The sequence below is a fragment of the Elaeis guineensis genome, chromosome 5 (genome assembly GCF_000442705.2).
Source record: "Elaeis guineensis isolate ETL-2024a chromosome 5, EG11, whole genome shotgun sequence".
In the NCBI taxonomy this organism is placed as follows: domain Eukaryota; kingdom Viridiplantae; phylum Streptophyta; class Magnoliopsida; order Arecales; family Arecaceae; genus Elaeis; species Elaeis guineensis.
In genome coordinates this window covers 7,399,044-7,418,818 of record NC_025997.2, presented here as the reverse complement: position 1 = coordinate 7,418,818, position 19,775 = coordinate 7,399,044, and the positions used below count along the sequence as shown (strand labels likewise).

At 37.8% G+C, this 19,775-nt stretch overlaps 3 protein-coding genes across 3 annotated transcripts; 1 reads left to right on the top strand and 2 right to left on the bottom strand.

The window, feature by feature from the left end:
• Positions 1-271: 271 nt before the first annotated feature.
• LOC105044747 (PRA1 family protein B3) lies at positions 272-7,382 on the bottom strand. Its single transcript, XM_010922743.4, is given in 6 exon segments — positions 272-423; positions 6,545-6,754; positions 6,757-6,816; positions 6,819-7,112; positions 7,115-7,150; positions 7,153-7,382. Coding segments are annotated over 5 exon segments (669 nt in total). The 5' UTR covers positions 7,259-7,382; the 3' UTR covers positions 272-423; positions 6,545-6,581.
• Positions 7,383-9,788: 2,406 nt separating this feature from the next.
• On the top strand, positions 9,789-11,725 carry LOC105044746 (uncharacterized). Its single transcript, XM_010922742.4, has 2 exons — positions 9,789-10,663; positions 10,950-11,725. Exons 1-2 carry the CDS (start codon positions 9,813-9,815, stop codon positions 11,596-11,598), a joined length of 1,500 nt encoding a protein of 499 aa, XP_010921044.1. The 5' UTR covers positions 9,789-9,812; the 3' UTR covers positions 11,599-11,725.
• A 1,010-nt stretch (positions 11,726-12,735) lies between these two features.
• On the bottom strand, positions 12,736-14,897 carry LOC105044745 (uncharacterized). Its single transcript, XM_010922741.3, has 3 exons — positions 14,663-14,897; positions 13,317-13,517; positions 12,736-13,002 (listed from the first exon to the last, which is right to left on the bottom strand). The coding sequence occupies exons 1-3, from the start codon at positions 14,771-14,773 to the stop codon at positions 12,967-12,969; spliced, it is 348 nt and encodes a 115-aa protein (XP_010921043.2). The 5' UTR covers positions 14,774-14,897; the 3' UTR covers positions 12,736-12,966.
• Between the last annotated feature and the right edge of the window lie 4,878 nt (positions 14,898-19,775).

Here is a 19,775-nt window from a genome sequence, read left to right as displayed (position 1 = left end):
TTCACTGATTTCCCTCTTTTGACACCTTCTCTATCTCGTTAGTCTCCATGCTTGTCATCGTGGAGGTCAGCTTCTTGATGACACCGATGACAAATATCTCAACTACCTTCAGTCAGCGCAAGCCACTAGCGCCTGGAGAGGTGCAATCCCATCCTAAATCCCAAGCAATGCCCTCAACTTTGAGCGACACCCTGGCAAACAACCCCACCCTCATCATCCCAAAGACCTGCTTTCTGGCCTTTGCCATGATGTTCAGCAACTTTCATAATAGTTGAACAGAAACTTCAATCAGCAATACTAGCATTTATATAGCGAACGAAGAACACACCAATTTTTTATGAAAAATCCACCGTCATTACTACCAGCATCACTAACATCCGAGATGCATGGAGGCAACAGTGTTTTCTCCTTTTTCAGTTATTCCTGAAATACAATGTAACAATATACTAAATTATAATAAATAGAAGACTTGAATAGCTAATTTTTATGGTGCATAAAGTAATTTTAATGATGATTGTGCTGAAACTCCCTCAAATATCTAAGTTGATATAGCAATACCATTCTAGATAACTATATTACTTATCTATTTTAACTAGATAATATTCTTATATCAATTATATAAGTATAATTGATACTTCATATTGAGAATAGTAAGCTGCCACTTATACTGACTTATCATTCAAGAAACATGTAGTGTAATACTCACTTACAACACATATCTGTTAATAAATGACCATTATGTGCCTATTTTATTCTTGTACCAGCAATAAAAGCCTATTCATCATCTAAACTAAAGAATTGTATTGCTAGCATTATTAATACATACATCCATATAGTGATGGAAATTCAAGTTGAACCTCCATTGTAGATATATGTACACATAATAGAAAATAGAAGCATTATACATAAGTATCATTATAGGCCTATCTTCCTCTTATATCAGCTATAAGAGCCTTGCTTACTATCCAAAATAAAAGAACAATATTAATGACATTGTTAATACCGATGTCCACATGGTTAAAGAAAAAAAAGGAAAAAAGAAAAGCAAAGCACAAACTATCCTTCATTTTAGATATATATGATAGATGAACAACAATTTTTTTTTTTTTTTTTTTTGTTCCTAAGATAGGTCTTTCTTCAGTTGGAGTCCACGTTACACTCTCTCTCAAAAGAAAGCAGAGGAAACCAGAGACACGTTCACTGTTCGACGTTAGAATAACAGTAGTGCTATGAATCTACTAATAGTATGTATGAAAGAAACAGGCAACAACCATAACAAGCAGGCAATATCCATAAATCTATCCACCTTTTCCCTCGCATTTACAACAAGCCCATGGGTAAACAATAGATCAAACATGTTGTTCCATTGCCCTAAGTATGTCATAGCTACCAATTGTTTAAAACATTACATGGTTGCTGTCGTAATAATGTTAAATAGCTTAGAAGCTTCGAGTTACAACTTAATTAATCAGGGCTAGATTGGTATTGCTTTTGTCCTGTTTTTGTTTTTGAAAGCACTAGATGAAAAACAAACTAGATTATGTACCTGAATAATAATAAAAAAAAAACACACTAGATTGAATATGCATGATGAAAACCTTTTGTGTTTTATTTATAAAATGTCTAGAACTTTTGATAGCAAAGATTTCTTGCTTTCAAAAAAGAGTGAAAATAGAAACAAGGGATAGCAGAAATTTTGTGTAAAGCCATCTTCAACGTCAATCTCCATGTGTTGTTTCACTAATTTATAGATAAACAAATAACAAAACAACAATGCCAAACAGGCTCTAAGCTATCCACCTACTTGCAAGTACTTGAGTACATTGCTCAACTAAATGAAAAAGGATACAAAAAACAATAAGTCAGAAATTGATTATCTAGGAGACCAATGTCAAAACTCAAGAACTATGGCCTTGCTTAGAATTCAACAATATTCAGATAAACATTTTTTTACCAAAAACTTGGACAAATTTAATCCCCCACCTCTAAGGACAGAGGAAATAAAGAAGCTATCCATCTACTTCCAAATAATTCATTAACTCAGTCATGTATGTAATTTTATCCACCACATTGCTTCTAGTCGTGATATAAACAAAAGCAACCACCATATCACCACATATGTTACATAATAGGACAATTCTTAACGAGCTTGATGACTAGGTTGTATTCCCTTTTTAACCCAATTGGAAGATCCCCTGTCAACTAGAAGATCAAATGAGCACCAACCACAAAAGAGTTTTTGACCTCTTACCTCTTCTCACTTAGCTGGGCCTCTCATTAAAAGGAAAAGCAAAAAAAGAAAGAAGTCCATATAACTTTATAAATAACAAAGGGGAAAGTACTGCATATCATGTTAACCCAAAGAAAGCTACTGGATATCATAACAATAAACCGAACATTTATTCACTGGATCTTGCCTTTACGTGAAAGAGAGAAAAAAAAACTTGTCACATTGGCACCCTTCCTCTAGATACCATATTGTCAAATAAAAAGTATCATTCCTAGTGTGACTTTCTGTAATTTTGACCTGTACTCTGTATTCCATCATAGCAGGCATAACTGACTTTTGAAATTCCATACCACATTTACCATGCTAGAGACTTTAAAAGTTAAAAGGATGCTCATGACCTAACTTCTGGCTTTTCAAGATCCTAAGCAAAACAACCACGGTTATATGCATGAAAGACAACTATCCATTATGCACAAAAATTAACGGCAACCAGTTTTTTTTAACCTTAATTAATCAGGAACAGAATGATGATGTAAAAGGTATGGCTTAAACCTACATGATAGCTGGCATATGGACTTCGAAAGGGTCATTCCACATCATGAAAGTGCCAATTCCTATTTTTCAACTAACAATTGAAACAAATTGGAGACATATTACCAACTAAAACATGTGCTAGATAAGAATTGATAAACTAAAGTCTAATCTTAGGCTCCTCTGATGCACATGGATTCCATTTTACCCATGATTTCAATCATGGATGGCTGGTCTTCTCCTCTTGTTATCTAGAGATTTGAACACCACCACCCAAGGTTCCCGGAGCCGGCACTGGGACCTATGCCAGCCAGCCGGCGGTATGAGTCGGTACCGGTCCGTACCGGACCAGACCAGCACGAACCAACATGGCAGAGAAGGGGAGAGGGAGAAGAAAGAGAGGAAGAGAGAGAGGGGAGAAGGAAGAGAGGGAGAGGGAAAGGGAGAGAAAAAGAGGGCCTTCGGGGAGAAGAGAGAGCGTCTAGTTGCTGTCGGAGGCCGTCGGAGCTCTTTCTGAGCTCAATAAGGCTAGAGGAGAGAAAAAAAGAGAGGTGGAGAACTCATCGGATTACTAGAGGCCCTCGGAGGCCTTCAGACAAGCGATGACACCACCACGAGCTCTCCGACGACCAACGAGCCAGCTTTAAGGGAGCGAAGGTCGACTGAGGGGCGGCGAAGGTCGAAGGAGAGCGGAGGAGGCCATTTTTGAAACAGAGGTTCGCCCTTGTTTCAATTTTCTTTTGGGGGTTATAAGGGGTGAATATTTTTTAAAAAAAAAAATCAACTGCAATCGGCAAATAAAAAAAAAGTTGGTTGCCGACTTCACCCGTTAAACCAAATAAAAAACACGGAATAAGAGCGAACCTCTGGTTTGCACGGGAGGAGGGTGGAGGCCGTCCTCAGCTTGTTCGACCTCAGCCGCCCTCGACGCTCGCACGCCGGCCGTTGGAGAAGTCGCATCGACGTCGGCGTCCCTCCGATCATCCGATAACCCCGATTTCCTGATCTTCCTCTCTCTCTCTTCCCTCCCTCGATATTATCGAGCTCAGTAGAGCTCGGATGGCCTCTGACAGCCACGGAGCCTCTTGCTCTCGTCCTTTTCCTCTCTTTCTATTTTTTTCGAGATCCATTTGCGTTGTATGCCAGAACCGGATTGGTTTTCCATCGGTACAGTTTGGCACGGCTTGAACCATCCGATTTGGGATCGCTCAAAAAACCCTCCCACCACCACATGGCCACACCCATCACCTATCTTAAAATCATATCTCTTGTATCCTCAGTTATGCTTATTGCTGTTACTGGTCACTATACTGCCATGCTTGGACCACAGAGCACCATATAAGAGCATATCCACTTCATTCATCCTTCCACCACTGCTGCCCTACGTATCTTAGTGTTGGAAAAACCTCAACAAATATCATTTCCTGATTTTTCCCTTTCTTTATTTCCAAATATTCCTCTTCATTTTCTACTCGTAAGGGTGCCCTTCAACACCAATCCTCCATTAAAAAAAGATGGAGCTTTTTTCTTTTAAGAAAAAGAAGAGCAAAATGAAGGTGAGACATCATCTCACAGTTAAACAAGGACCGAAGCACAAGTCTAAGAAACAAGGTATCTGATTCAGGATCACTAGCTACAAAATTTACCCAATAGAACAAAAAAGACCTAAATCATTAAGTCAATCGACTAGAAGATAGAGATGCCTCCCTGGGACCCAAAAAGAGATAATTGCAGTGGATAAACTTTCATCACAGCAGCTTTTTTCTCCTACTGGGGTCCTTCATTCCACCAGTTCATTGTTAGATTTCTTTTTTTTTTTTGGCAATTTCTGGCACAATCTCCTACAAACTTGACAGATCTTTCTCGACTAGCAATTTCAGTTATGCTATAACATCAAGGGGCTATTTGGTGCCTGTAGGATTTTCTAAAGAGACGATCATGAAATGTGATCTTCTCTAAACTAGCTTTAAATATGGGGATAGACCCATATAAAACTCATTTTTCAGGTTTTATGACTTAACAATTTTGGCAAAACAGATTTTATAGATAAAAACTAAATAGTCATTTTTGTAAACTAATTCATTTTGGATTTTTTTTTTTTTTTTTTTGTAAACCTATTTTACTAAAACTGGTCAACCAAACAGCCTCTTAGCAAACTGACAAGGAGCAATGGGCCCACAAGGTGCTGATTTTTAGCAGGTACCTTTTCCAAGACCAAAAAGGATATATAGGACAACCACTCACCCTGTAGCACTTTTTTGATATGCTTGTCGACAAATCACAGTTCTACAGTGAACAATAGGTCATTTGTAATTTCCTGTCTAGAGAAGCAATGAGGGCACTCACCGCTTAAACTGCTGTAACAAAACTTTCAGTATAAAATCCAAAAATTCCTCCCTGCATATAATCTATCTACACTTTTGGAAATGGAAGACTTGTAAACAAGTATCTAAGAGATCATTGATTGGCTCAACAGCTTCTTTTTAAAATCAATATTAGAAAGTATCATTCAGGTTATGAATAAGAAATATAAGTAGCCGCAAGATAACAACCCACATGCCATAACTGATTAACTCAACATCAACTCCTGTAAGAAACTTACCAGAAGAGAACTACTTAACTAACAAAAGTTACAGAAGCATCCATGCAGCAGTTTCCACAACATAAATCCATATTAAAGTCAAAATAAGTTGCAATATAGTCAAAACAGAATAGCAGAACACAATTATACCTAAAAAACTCAAAACATAATTAGTCACTGATGCATCATAATTTGGAGTCCCTTTTCCTTGACAATCACCGGACATCATAATGTACTAAAAAACTTCAACTTCCGCTTATACTAAAACAGATAGTCATTCACAACTCCCTCACATACGTTTCCAAGCCTATGTTCACTAGATGTCTTATGACTCGTAAAACCTAAATGATCATCAAGTATCTAAAATGTCCTCAGTCATTTGCGTAACAGTAAAAGTGACAATACAACAGTAGGTATGATACAAACAACAATTTTTGTGAAGTGATTTTCATAGGAATCTTCTGATTTCACAACCCAGAGTTAAAAACAAATCCCTTGCACTAAAAAATTATACCAATAAGAAGGCCATGATTACTACCACAATAAAAGACAGGGCCCTATCAATAATATGTCAAACAGACAGCAGAAAAAGTGTCGGCAGTGTCACAAAAACTTGAGCAAATACCACGAAACTTTTACAAAATTATATAAATTCCAAGAAAATTTTTCATCTATCAGCAAAACACAACAGCCTGTACACCAGATACATCAAGATCTAAAATTAAAGTCCCAGAAACGATAATTAAAATTCCTATCACCGTTCCCAGATCTGAAATTGCCAGTCATTAATCATCAGATCTTCATAAAAATAAATGGTATTAAAAGATGAATCTGAGAGGAGCAAGTGACACAAAACAGCCAGATCTAATCTTAATTCCCACAGAACAACCACAGTAAATCAGCATAAGGAAACATAATTTCTTGATAAGAAATACAACAAAAGAATAAATCAAATTAAAATCAGCAAAGATTCTTCTATAGATCTGAAACAAAGCCATCGATACATTGAGAGAACAACTTGTAAGCATTGATCATCCAAAAACAGTTACATGAATCCAGAGTCCTATATCTCTCCCAATCCAACTTATCCGAGGATATATTAATTAATATTAAACCCTAGTTATCCAAGAATATCTTCTCTTACCTACCACAGGATCAATAGAAGGTAAGGGAAGGAGCAGAGGATAACCGAAGTAACAAACCTCAACGATCGCAACCGAGACAACCGTCAGATCCAGATCAGACGCCAACAGCAGGGCCAGCAGAGGCGGCGGCTCCGCCGAGGAAGGACAGTAAGCCTGAGCCGGCGCCACCTGGCTCCTGGTCGTCAAGGAAGAGGTCCTCGGGCACGCGGAAGGCGCCGTGGACGGCGACGATTGTGGCTCCGACCATGAGGGTTGAGATGAGGAGGATCCGACAGAGGTGAGGAAGACGACGAGAATGGTGAGGAGGACGAGGGCGCCGAGGGTTTCCGGTCAGAAAAAGTGCGGCCAAGGATGACAAGCGGAGGGTCGGTGGGGCGGAAGAGGTAGAGGAAGCACCAGGCGGCAAGGAGGGAGAGGAGGACGAGGAGGGAGAAGGGGTGGGAAAGGAGGGAGAGGGCGAGGACGGCGGCAAGGAGGGCGAGATAGTTGACACGGAAGTAGGAGAGATTCTTGCGGACGCGGGAGGCAGCCTCGGAGACCGAGTCCGGCCGAGAGAAGGCGGAGCGGTCAATGAGCTCCGACCAGGGACGGCGGTTGGCGAGGGAGCGGCGGATGGAGTCGGAGAGCGGGAGATGAAGCGACGGAACGCTGGGGTTGAGATGGAGCGGTGGAAGCGGCGCCAGCAGCGGTGGAGGCGGCGCCGGCAGCGGAGAAGGAGGCGGGCTGACCGGCGGAAAGGGGGAGGATGGGCGGCGAGGCAGTGGAGCCCATGAGACTAGAATGTGCTTGTGGTTTTGACTTCGAGAGAGAAAGGAGGCACGGAGAGAGAAAGGAGTAAAGGACTGGTGCTCGGCTTCGCTAGTCCAATGCTTTGGTTAGTGGCTTGTCCATTATTAAAAAGAGACCGGACCCTTTCCGAAGTCTTCCAATTGGAGTCGAATCGGCTCGGCTCCACCCCGTCGAAAATATTGAAATGTTTCGCATCCTGCGATCCAGCTGGATGGGAGACGGGCAGACCAAGCAAGTTGGATTGTTCTTTTCTCGAGAGGTGGCATAGCCAGCGTCAAGTATCACATTCTTTCTTTTCGTTTATCTTCTTCCGGCGCTTTTGTTTTATTTTTCGCTTCACATGAACATGTTGGTGGAGCGCATAATTTGGGTTTAAACAAAGAGCAACTCCAGACAGCCCCATTTGGTTTGTTTAAGCTAAGCTAAGCTGGAGCCCGCATCACTGAAGTAGCTTCGATGCATGATCTCTCCTACATCAAAGCCACCTTGCGATAGGAGTTGCATCTTTCACGAAGGTTTCACATGAATCCACCATTAGACCATCCATTAGTCGCTTTGAATTTGTGCAAGCGGATGATGGAGTTCGAAGTGCTTTGAGATCCATGCAGTGGGTGATTCCAGATGAATACTTCTTCCATGCAAAGATGCACCCCTATTTGCTATTGTGAGCCATTTTTCTCTAAATTGGATAATGCGAAAACTAGTTGTAGCTCCACTCCAGCCCAATCAAATTCTCAAATAGGCTCGTCCCGACATGGGATAGGTCCGGATAGCAGTTACAGACAACCAAATAGACCTTAAGCCGATTCAGTTACTAATGCAGCTGATGCCACACCAAGTCATAGCTGCAGTAATAAGTACGATCTGATATATAGACCCATTAACGGATTTTGAATAGGTTGCATCAAGCTTGAATTTGTGTCAATTTGTCCGGTTCATGGTTTTTCATGATATTTCCTATTCTATGTTCATCCACTGCAAGTTGTTCTGGTTTCACATTCATGGCTATTAGTTTGGTTTCTATCTTGTAGTCATGTAATGTTGTGGCATGCTCCAAATTTGGATTCAGTGACCTGGTACTTCGTCGAATCTAATTGCGACACAGCATAAGATCACCATAAATCTAAGTGCATTCATCACTCTGGGACTGATGTCATCACTGGTATTCAGACCTGAAACCGTTCAATTGCTCGTCGACTCTAAAGGCGAGCTTTTTGTCCAAAATTCACGGGCCAGCTGTGGCAAGTGGCAGGGTGGCAGAAATTATATCCACGATTTGACCTTAGCCGCTCACCCAAAATCAAGAGGGAGAGGATGGAAACCGCTTGATTCCAAGCTTTTACTAAGAAAGACTACGAAAGAAATGAAGAGAATCTTATTACTAAGGAAAACAGAAAACAGTAAATGACATTAACTCATTTCAATCACATTGAGCAAAACCAGATGAAGAACTCATTAATCGAGTCAAAACTACAGGAAACTGCCAAAAAAAAAAACTCTTTTTGGACGTACTTCACTAATATTAGTACGAGAAATATTTGAGAGAGAGAATATTTTCCATCAAAAAAAGAGAAATATCCGAGAGAGAATTTATGGAGTTGAACCTATCCTGTACACCTTGATTGAGAGCAGAAAACACGGATACTCTAAATCCCCCGACTTTGTCCACTAGGTGCATTTTTGCACTTTCTCCAGCATGACTTTAAAGGAAACAGTTGCTACCACAGAAAAGGCATCAACAAGATAACAAGAAAAGCTGATGTTCAGAATGGTTTTATACATCAATAAGTGAGTTCCTTTCCAAGCCTTGGTTCATAATTCTGTTAAGATCCAAAGTCGTCAACACAAGTACTCAAAGTCAAGAATATAATCCTAACTTGTCTAATAATGCATAAGTTAGGCTTACTTCAAAGAAAAAGCTTGTTCAAGCTTAATGAGGAAGATACATGTGCTATGCTCAGAAAGAATAGAACAGAATCACTTCATGAAGAGGGAAGCTGTGCAATGGATATGCCCAAATTCCCTTTCTTATCTAAATCGATTCTTTCTGAGTGCGTATGGAACAGCACATCCTTCCTCATCCACCAATTAAAGCACAAAGTTATCTTTTTTGCCTAATTTATAAAATAATGTCACGGATACATTTAAATTAACAGTATTAGAGAATATTTAAACTTTCCCATATGCAATATCTGAGACACATGAATACGCTTGATGAGTTGATAAAGGGAATTTGGAGTCAGAGAAGATGGTATTAGAAACAGATAATTGTTGTCATTCAAAATATCGCTTCTCCATTATAAATTCTGAACAAAAGGAGAAAAAGTTAAATACTGCACTAAAACTTTATAGTCCCCGTCTCCCACATCAAGAATCTACTTTATCACAATATCAAACTCTCACATGGTGGAATCAGTGTTGAGTTACCTTTTGACTTCTTTATCTTAGTGGATCTCTAGTTGGCAGCTATATAATCCCTTGCTCAAGTTTTGGATGTATCAGACGGAGGGATTTCTAGGACTACAAACTCTTTCCCATGGCTTCTAGTTTTGCTCCTGATGTATGGGGATGGATCGGTAACCTTCCCACAATCACCCAATGGGACACAAACGTCATGTCTCTTTGCATCTGTACCACAGGATCGACAAACCCCTCTATGAATCTCTCTGTCACCAAAAGCTCCCAGAGCCGCAACCCATATGTCTCCTTCTCTATCTATGCAGATTTTAATATGCCAATCCCCCTCTGGACATCCAGTCCTATTCACCTGAAAAACAAAACTCAGCCTTCTATAGAAGAAGAAGATGTTCTCCATCTCTTCTTTGATATCATCAATGGTGTTCTTATGTATGGTCCCAGTAAGAAATCTTCTTTCAGATACCCTGCAGTACAAATTAGCGAAGATTTCAGAGATGTGTTCAATCTAGCATTCCTCACTCTTGCTTTCCTTATCTGCATCTATGAAGCCCCTAACAACCTTCGCCAGGGATGTCTGGACACTCTGCGGATTCAATTAACAACCTCGAGGTGCAGAGAAGCATCCAAGCTTCTCGTGCGGGTCCTTGGATCCAACCTTGAAGAGCAGTGGATGAGATCCTTAAACCTTGCTGTAACAAACTTGATTCAAGAGTTTCAAACTTCCAATCACTCATTCAAAACACCTTCACCTCTGTTTTCATATGCTTTCTCTGCTAGTGGGCTATGGAAAGTGCAATTATATTGCCCAATCATTGCTATGAGCATTGAAAATCCTACTGCTACAACTCAGGACGAACGTCTGCTCTTTTCTTTGAAGTACCAACAGCTTGAAGGGGTGATCCAACTCGCTTACAAGGTCATCTTACGGGAGAACTGGATTGACGTGGTGGTGACTGTGGACAACGTAAGGTTAGTGTACTATCCATCAATTCAAATCCTACATGTACCTATGAATGCATTGACATGCATCATCTGGCTCTTAATAACCCAGTGACAATGCTCTTCACATCCATGTCGTTGGTTGCAGAAAGTAAGCAATAGGACAATCCCAAGAATCCATCCTGAGCATGCTAACAGAGTCTGTATCTAAACTATAATGTCACGCATGCATAGCATCCCATGTCTCTGTAGAATTTAGTTATCTAATAAGTGATAATCCAATTAGATGCACCCTTACTCATTTCACTTATGCCAGATGTGACGTGAACCCACTGGTATCTGAGACTCTAATGGCTGAACGAGGCTATGGATCTGAGGAGAAACACTTCCCATCTCGTATATCTTTGCAACTCACACCAACCCTGCAGTCTGATGTGATGTCAGTTTCAGTAAGCAAATCTTCTGAAAATCCTCATCATGAAGTTGGCCTTGAGAAGGCCCTTGAAGGCTCATTTGATCCCCCAAATTCTTATTTGGGTCTCAAATTTTCAGCCACAGAAACTGTCACTATGAGCATGAAACCATGGAAATTTGAACAATCAGCATATGGTGGTGGTGCAACTTTGAATTGGTTTCTCCATGATGGTGTGCACGGCAGAGAGGTTTTCTCTTCCAAGCCTTCGAAGTTCGCATTACTTCAACCAAGGACATGGTTTAGAGACCGCTACTCTAGCGTCTACAGGCCCTTTACAAAACAAGGAGGAGTAATCTTCGCAGGAGATGAGTATGGAGAAAGCGTGTGGTGGAAGTTGTGTGGAGGAGCCTTAGGAAAGAAATTGGAGTGGGAAATCAAAGGCCGGATTTGGCTAACCTACTGGCCCAACAGACAAAGAACCTTTTACAGTGAAACCAGGAGGTTAGAGTTCAGAGAATCACTCTACCTTCCCCTCCCAAAAGAAGCATAGGATCAGGATTTAAGCTGCTCATCTTTGTTCTAAAATGCAAGTGTGTTGCTATCATGTAAATTCGTGCTTGGACAATGATCTGTGTGGTTCAAATGCATGAACTATGGAATTATACATCACTTTTATACTTGTTAAACACCTAATTATCCATGCTAGGATAAACAAACTCCCAAATATGTAATGGTGATGGGTGATCCTATTGCTCCACTAGCACTAGCATACATCGGTCCTAGATATTTTGACCTAAAGATAGGTGAGACGAGTTGCCTCATTCTATAAGCTAGAGCAAAATGGCAAATCATATTCTACAAAAGATTTAAAGAATATGGAAGGCTCTGTCAAAAAGACGGCCGTTATTTGCAACTGTTTCTACAGTCAGGGAAGCTTATTCTTTTGTTCTTCTAGATCATATAGCATCTGAAGAACTGGTTGACAACCATCCAGCTAAGAAAATGGGCACACAAGGACATAAAATTGGGTGGGTTGTGCCACTATGAGATTGGAGACATGAGACTACAGAATACAAACATGAATTTATTCTACTACTTAATTCAAATTTCCTAGTGGTCGTTCATGAAGCTCCCTCCTTCCACAACTCCACAATGAACGCATCACATACATCATGCTCTGGTCAACAAAAATGCATGAACAGGTATTGGAGAACAATTAACCATCTCCTACAAGCTTTTCATAATGCGAGTGCAAGAACCATCAGAAAAACACTCAACTAAACCACAATGAGGCTGCTAATTGAAACATTTATTAAAAAAAAAAAATCTAGCTAGAGAGTTAATGTCAATGTTTTGACCACTCATGCCTTTTGCTGTAGCTAGTGATATTCTTTAGCAACAAAAGGACTTATGCAGATTATATTGAGCCAGCATCATGACAAAACATGCAAGTTAACCAAGGCATAAAATGCTGTCCCCCTGTTTTTTTCACTCACACTATAACCAGGTCATTTTCTGCAGGATTTTCAATATTAACATTGACTAATAAAATAAAGCAACAATATAACTATAAGTTAAAAACTGCCTTGCAACTAGACAATTTCTCATAGGATTCAACTACTTGAGGCGTGAGTAATGAAATCAAATCATCAAAATATGATACTTTAGCATAATCAAAGACAATCAATTGAAATCGAAATCTTGCATAATCTAGTACTTGTCAACACCATTGGTTCAGACAAAGATGATCATAATACTGGCAGATTGATGTTCTGCCATGATATGGTTATGTAGCTAAGGTCAAAAGTAAAATACCACAGTTAGGCCAAACCAAATAAAATCTTAAGTTCATAATAGTCATTTTGCTCATAGCATATGTTCCAACATATCACTGCAACAAAGCAGGCAAGCACCGAACCTAGAAAGTAGAACCGTTCCACCCAAAGTTTGAGCCCTGCAAAGCAGAAAAAATAAAATCCATGAATACCTATGTTTTAAATAAAATGGTATGTTTCGGAACTACTCTTACTAGTAAGGAAAAAAAAATTCTTCAAAACCAGAACTAATGGTGATGAGCATGGGTCACGATACTAGGAATATCTAAATAGTGAGTGGTTATTTACATGATTTATCGCTTATGTAAAGCATGTAAACATTGTGCATATTCTTGAGATTGGTGGACCTAAAAGACAGGAAAGTGCAATGAGAAAAACAATTAACCAGTAGTGACCCATTTTAGGGTCAGCTAGAGAAGTTCAGATGGCTTGCCTTTGTGTCATAAAACTTGATAAAGAATCGTGACTTGGGAACAGACAACTTAGTTTCTAAAATTGAAGCAACAGCACCACTCAGTTTCTTGTTTACATCAGGATTCAGGCCTCCAATGGAAACCAATTCGCCATATGCAGCTGGCTGTTCAGTCCCCCCAAATGACATCGGTACTGATCCTTTGAGTACTATCATTACGTACTGTCATCAGAGGAAACATGAAAGTAAATCACTTAGAATATGTAACTATGGTGTCTAAAAGAACTAGTTTCTTCAGGCAACTTAAATTCAAAACCCAAATAAATCTTAATGTAAAATACATCAAATCAAGATAACAACCTACATTAAAAGAACTTAGGATAGGAAAAAAGATAGAACAAATTAGTTTGAAGCAACAATATTTCATATTTTTATGAAGAAGAAAAAGGAAGAGGTAACTTTGACAACACAAATTATTATTTAAATAAGGGATCAAGTTTCCATGGAGTGCCAGATTAGTATTTAACTCAACATATAAAACACGAAAATGCTTAAGTAACTCGTAGAAGCCACTCAAGAAGTGACTCAGCTTGTTCCTTTGAACTGGAATCATGAAGGGTGCCATTGAGTGAAGCAAAGTGTTTCCTGACTTTTTGAGTGATATTTCTGTTGAAGAAAGGAAATACAAGAGAACTTATATATACTCTTCCTTTATTGGCGTCAATCCATACTTCCTTGACCTGCTAATATAAGTTACCGAAGCTATATTCGTAACGGGAAACAACCAGTTGTTAGATTGCCAAAGAGAAGTGAAGATAAACTTCCCCAGATAACAATTGAACTTCTTTCAGCATATATGATAATCTCCAATACACACATAAATCTATCGGAGAATGCATTAAAAACAATGAATACGCTAGCAAAAGGGAAGCACAGTAACAAAACCGAATCAAGTAGCACGAATAAAAATATCGCTTTCTGAAGAGACAAGATTTCTGTCTTCACCCATAGAAATAGGGAAGTAACTCAATGCAGATAAGAACCCTATAAAGTGGTTCCATTTCATAGAGAAACCGGCTTATTCTTATATTAATCGAGAGTATGGGACTTCCAAATGCTTAAAAATATATATATATCACGAAGGAATTAGACTAAGACGTATACTGAAGCACTCATTGACAGGATAACATGAGAGAATTGGAAAATATTGTTTACAATCTCAAGCAAGATATCATCTTTCACATCAAAGCAGCTTAAATGCATCAAGAAAGGAAAAAGCACAAAACAATTCGGAGTATGGGATGGAAAGGAGATGATATTAGGAAGAGATGAAAGGGGAGAGAGAGGTTTAGAAGAGGGGCACCGACGGCTTCGGGTTTGCCTATGAGCTTGGCGACAGTCTTGGTGGCCTCGGAGAGGATGGCGGAGGTGTCGACCCCATCCAAGCTCACGTTCGTGGAGAGATCGAGGCACGGCATCTCTGCTTCTCTGCTCTACCCTCTTCTTCGTCGCTTCCTCTCGAGCCCCTACCACGATACACCTCGAAACCCCAGCCGCTTCTCTTGTTGGCCTGCACCCTTGACAGCGTGGACCCAACCGCGTTCAGAGGAAGCGAGTACTTCGCACGTGGTATCCACGTGCCTGTATGAGGAAGGGGGAGAGGGGTGTGACAAGGCCTGAGCATTGGCCGGGCTTGGGCGGACTCGGGCTGAGCCTTACTAAGATATTAAGCCACCGGACATATCTTTGCCATTCAGATCCGGCCCTAGATAATGGAATGTTTAAGCCCGCTCAAGAGGCCCGTCTACTTTTTTTTCTCTCTCAAATATTAAAAATCCTATGTGAAAAATCATAAGCATAAACAGAATAAAATATGAGTAATTTTTATACAGTTAATAAAAATTTAAATTTAAAAATTAAGGCTAACAATTATGTGTAAAGAGCCAAAAATAAATAATTAGACTAAGACGGTTGTCGGATCGAACTAATTATTTACATAGATTTTCAAATCCGACTATAAAAATAAACGGGCCTCAGGCTGGATCAGGCCTCATGTGAATTCTCCAAATCTAAATCCGTCTAAATCACAGATCGGGACTATCGGGTCGGATGGGCCGCCCGAGGCATGCTCATATCTAGATGTGACCTGTGAGGAGCATAGGATGCGGGGTAGAAAAATTTACTCTAATTTTGTGAAATTCGAAAAGCTTTCACTAAATATTCAATAAATTATAATAACATCATTCTAATTTTTTATAATTTATATTTATATTTTATAAAATTTATATAATTTAGATTTTATTACAAGCAATCAGCAAAGCAAAGATCATAATGGCTGTCAAATTACTCATTTATTTTTTATTTTAAAATCAAAAAATTGTTAAAAAATTACAAAGGCACCTCTATGACAATTCACTATTTTCATATATATCCCACTACTTTCAAAATGTTACATTTGTCCCTCCCCTAAGTGCTATACCTACAGCCGTTTTATAGAGTGAAACTATTCATATTAACCATCGTATCCTACTTCCAACATTTTTTCAGTACTGATAAACCTCCTATGATCATGTTCAAGAAACTTGCAAGAAATATTGCTTAGAAAAAGAAAACATTAGAAATAATATCTTTTTTTATCTCATACAGATACAGGGAACATCTATAAAACTGACACCTTAGGATTTGCTATGATTGATGAGATCTTTAATGAAGCTCTCAGCCTATAGTTGCAGAAAATGAGAGATAGCGGATGGGAGCTTTGGCCAAAGCTTTGGAGGAAGTTCATCTTGAAACCATGAAAATTTCGGGTTCACTTTTTTTCCCTCAGCTCTCTCCTCCCTCGCTCTCTAAGCTGGTCTCTTCTCCATTCTCTCTCTCTTTTTCTCTCTCTTAATAGGATTCAAATCGAATTGGGAAGGAAGAAGCCTCTGTCCAGTACGAAGGAAAGAGGTAGAACGAGTCACATGATCCCACGTGATCTCCTTCTATTTCCATCAAAGGAAGGATATTTTGATATTTCTAGCCAATAAATGTCGTGGGAGATTTAGTCCTATAATTGTGAGTCAAAAATAATTTTGACTTTGATTGAACTCTACTCCTCCTCTTAAGGCATCTTTTGGGCATTAGCCCAAGGGACAAAACTGTGAGCCTCTTTGTAATAAACACTTGAGGCCAAAAGCTTCCGTGTAAGTACTTAAAGCAAAGTAGACAATATCTCATGAAGGACGAAAATTTTTTAAGCCATCCGAACTAAAAAGATCTTTGACCACAATAATGACGCTAGAGGAAGGATCCTCCAATAAATAAAGTTTTTCTTAACTAGGGGACTACTATTGTGAGTAATCTAACTTATATGGTTAGGAGTAATCTGACTTATATGGTTGGGCTCTGCTCTCTTTTTCTTGAGACATCTTTTGGGCCTTAGCCAAGAGACAAAATCGTAAGACTCTGTGTACTAAGCACTTGAAACCAAAGACCTCGTATAAGCATTTAAGTCAAAACGAATAATATCTCACGAAGGATGGAAATTTTTTAAGCCAATCGAGCCAAGAGATCTCTGACCACAAAGGATATTGTCAATGTTTTCTATCTAAAATTATCCAACATGACTATTATATGTTCATGGATTTTGACAAGATGGCCGGGTCATATTGCAATAAAAACTTGAGAGGAGTTGTTGTAATTTATTTTAAATATTTTGTAGTTTTTGACTCATCTCAAGTGGGATAATTTTTAGCTCTTAAATACTCTATATGAAAATAATAGGTTCAAATTCGAATGTCCGATGATGAAAGCTCTATATAATAGAAGAAGTATTATACTTTTCTTATTTCATTCTTCTAACTTTTGCTAACAATGATAATTTCTGATCCAATTCATCAACTACATCCATGAATGACCTGGTTTAAGTAGATTTGAATTTGACAAAAGCAAATTTGGGAGATAATAATCTGATCCATTTAGTTTATTTAAAATATATTTATCCTAGCTCATTTAACTTATTTAATCTGACTTAACCTATTTAATAAATAAATTATTAGAATCGGATCAAATTATTTATTTAATTAATAGATCATATTTAGATCTAAATTTTTTATCTGTTTAATAAATCGATCAATTTGGATTGATAATTTTTTGATTCGACCTATATCTGACTCGATATATATTTGATCCAACCCAAATTGTTCCGACCAAATTGCCCAACACCCCCCCCCCCCCGGAACCAAACTCTTTACCCACACTCTCTTCCATTAGTTTTTGCGTTTTATCCAAGGGCTTTGCCCAAGGGGGAATTTGACGTGCAAGAGACTGGTTGTAAAACATGGGATGTTTACAAAACTAGACAAAGATGTACACACAAATGAACATAAAGTAAGAAGAAGTTTACTTTAAGGATATTTTAAATTTAAGCCTGATTTAAAATGTATATGAGTAAAATTAAATCAATTTATTGTATTCAATGCAAAGAAGAAACTTACGGGATGAACCATTTTGAAAATCCAAGCCTATGGTTATGTGCATAACATTGCAATAATGATATATACTATCTAAATATATAATATCATAAAAAAATGAACCTAATATATACGTAGTTACTAGGCTAGCCTGATTGGGGGCTCTCCTGAACGTGTCCTCGCATGAAGAAGATACGATAAAAGAAATCAATGTGTTAGGTCTTCTTGTTAGCCCAATCTAACCCACCACTGATATTAAGTCGCACCCATGCTGATACGAGAGGGACACATGACCAACCTATGATGAAACTTTACCTCGCATATTCTAAAACATGGTTCTAGCGTAGTACAATATTAACGGCCACGGCTGCTTCTCCTGGCCGGTATCAAAGGGTAACATGCGGCGATGTGATTAGAGAAAATGATACACTTAATAGTTGGATGCGGGTCGGAAAGTTGACAGGATTGTAATTTGAGTTGGAAACTAAAAATCAAGTGAGAATATGAAATGAATTGATAAGTCCTTCCTGTCTTTCCCGTCTGCCAAAAAAAAAAAAAGAAACAGGCATATCTCAATATGGAAAGTTTGGGGTTTAAATTTGAATGATTGGCTAAATCCAAGGGGTTTAAGCGCTTGTGCACAGAAATTATTGGTGCTTTTATAATAGTTAGGAATAAGATAAAAAAACTCTTTTAAGAGAACAAGGCTATAATATAAAGCACCAGCGAAATACTTTGTACACCGCCCGCGGTATAGAAAATCTGACGTTTAGTGCAATGTCCGATTGGTCCATGTAATGCCCTCGTGGCATGACATGATTGGATATCTGAAGATATTAAAAAAAATAGAGATAGTGTATTGTTCCATCATCGAATAGTCTACTTTTTAAAATAAATATGATAAAAATATCCTTTCTCTTCAAAATGAAATATTCTTACTATTTTGAAGGCCTGGTTAGACATTACGAATGCTGCTCTTCTCTCTCTCCTTTCTTATTTTGTTAAGCTTCTGCTTGAGAGTTTGGATATTCAAGATTTATTCTACAGTGACAATTATGCATCTGAGATTATTGGCTAGTATATAAATAATATTATCCATGCAAGCAATATATCCCACCTATCAGGAAATAAAATACGGTATGTAGATCTTTTATTATAATTTTTTTATAATTTATTTATTACAGTAGCTCCTTTGGTAGTTAAATAAATTTAATTCATTCGGTAGTTTGAAATGGAGTTCTTTTTTTAGTTTTGAATACAGCATATTATATAAATTTTTTTTAAAAGCCATATAATAAGTTAAGATGTTATGATTTCTATCCAATATAATTTTTGATAATATTATGACATTCAAGATTAAAATTATGACATTATAGGTTCAGATTATGATATTATAGGTTAAAATTATGATATCCTGTATTTTAAACGCCTTCTAAAGATAGTTTTGACACTATTATGATATCTTATATCAAAATTATGATATTATAGATTAATATTATGACTTTCTATACATAAAAATACTTCTCGATTATACTTTTTGATATTTTTATGATATTCTGAATCAAAATTATGATATTTTATGTTAAAATTATGACATGCTATATGTAAAATATCTTTTGAAGGTAGTTTTGATAATATTATTATATTCTAAATTATAATTATAATATTATAATCTAATATTATATTAATTTATAGATAAAACACTTCTCAATTATTTTTTTAATATTTTTATGATATCTTGGATCAAAATTATGATATTATATATTAAAATTATGACATCTTATAGGTAAAATATCTTTCGAAGATAGTTTAAACAGTATTATGATATTCTAAATCAAAATTATGATATTTTACATTAATATAATAACATCTATAGGTAAGAAACCTCCTAAGTATATTTTTTGATAATTTTATGATATTCTGACTCAAAATTATGATATTTTAGATTAAAATTATAATATTCTATAAGTACAAAATGTCTCTGAATGCATGTTATGATATTTTGGATCAAAATTATGATATTGTA

Excerpts from the sequence above, each read along its gene's own strand:
- LOC105044745 (XM_010922741.3), bottom strand. The coding sequence starts at position 14,773 with ATGCCGTGCCTCGATCTCTCCACGAACGTGAGCTTGGATGGGGTCGAC. Across the intron at positions 13,518-14,662 it reads TCATAGGCAAACCCGAAGCC|TACGTAATGATAGTACTCAA; the intron begins GTCGGTGCCCCT and ends CTCTGATGACAG. Across the intron at positions 13,003-13,316 it reads TCAAGTTTTATGACACAAAG|GGCTCAAACTTTGGGTGGAA; the intron begins GCAAGCCATCTG and ends TCTGCTTTGCAG.
- LOC105044746 (XM_010922742.4), top strand. The coding sequence starts at position 9,813 with ATGGCTTCTAGTTTTGCTCCTGATGTATGGGGATGGATCGGTAACCTT. Across the intron at positions 10,664-10,949 it reads GTGACTGTGGACAACGTAAG|ATGTGACGTGAACCCACTGG; the intron begins GTTAGTGTACTA and ends CACTTATGCCAG.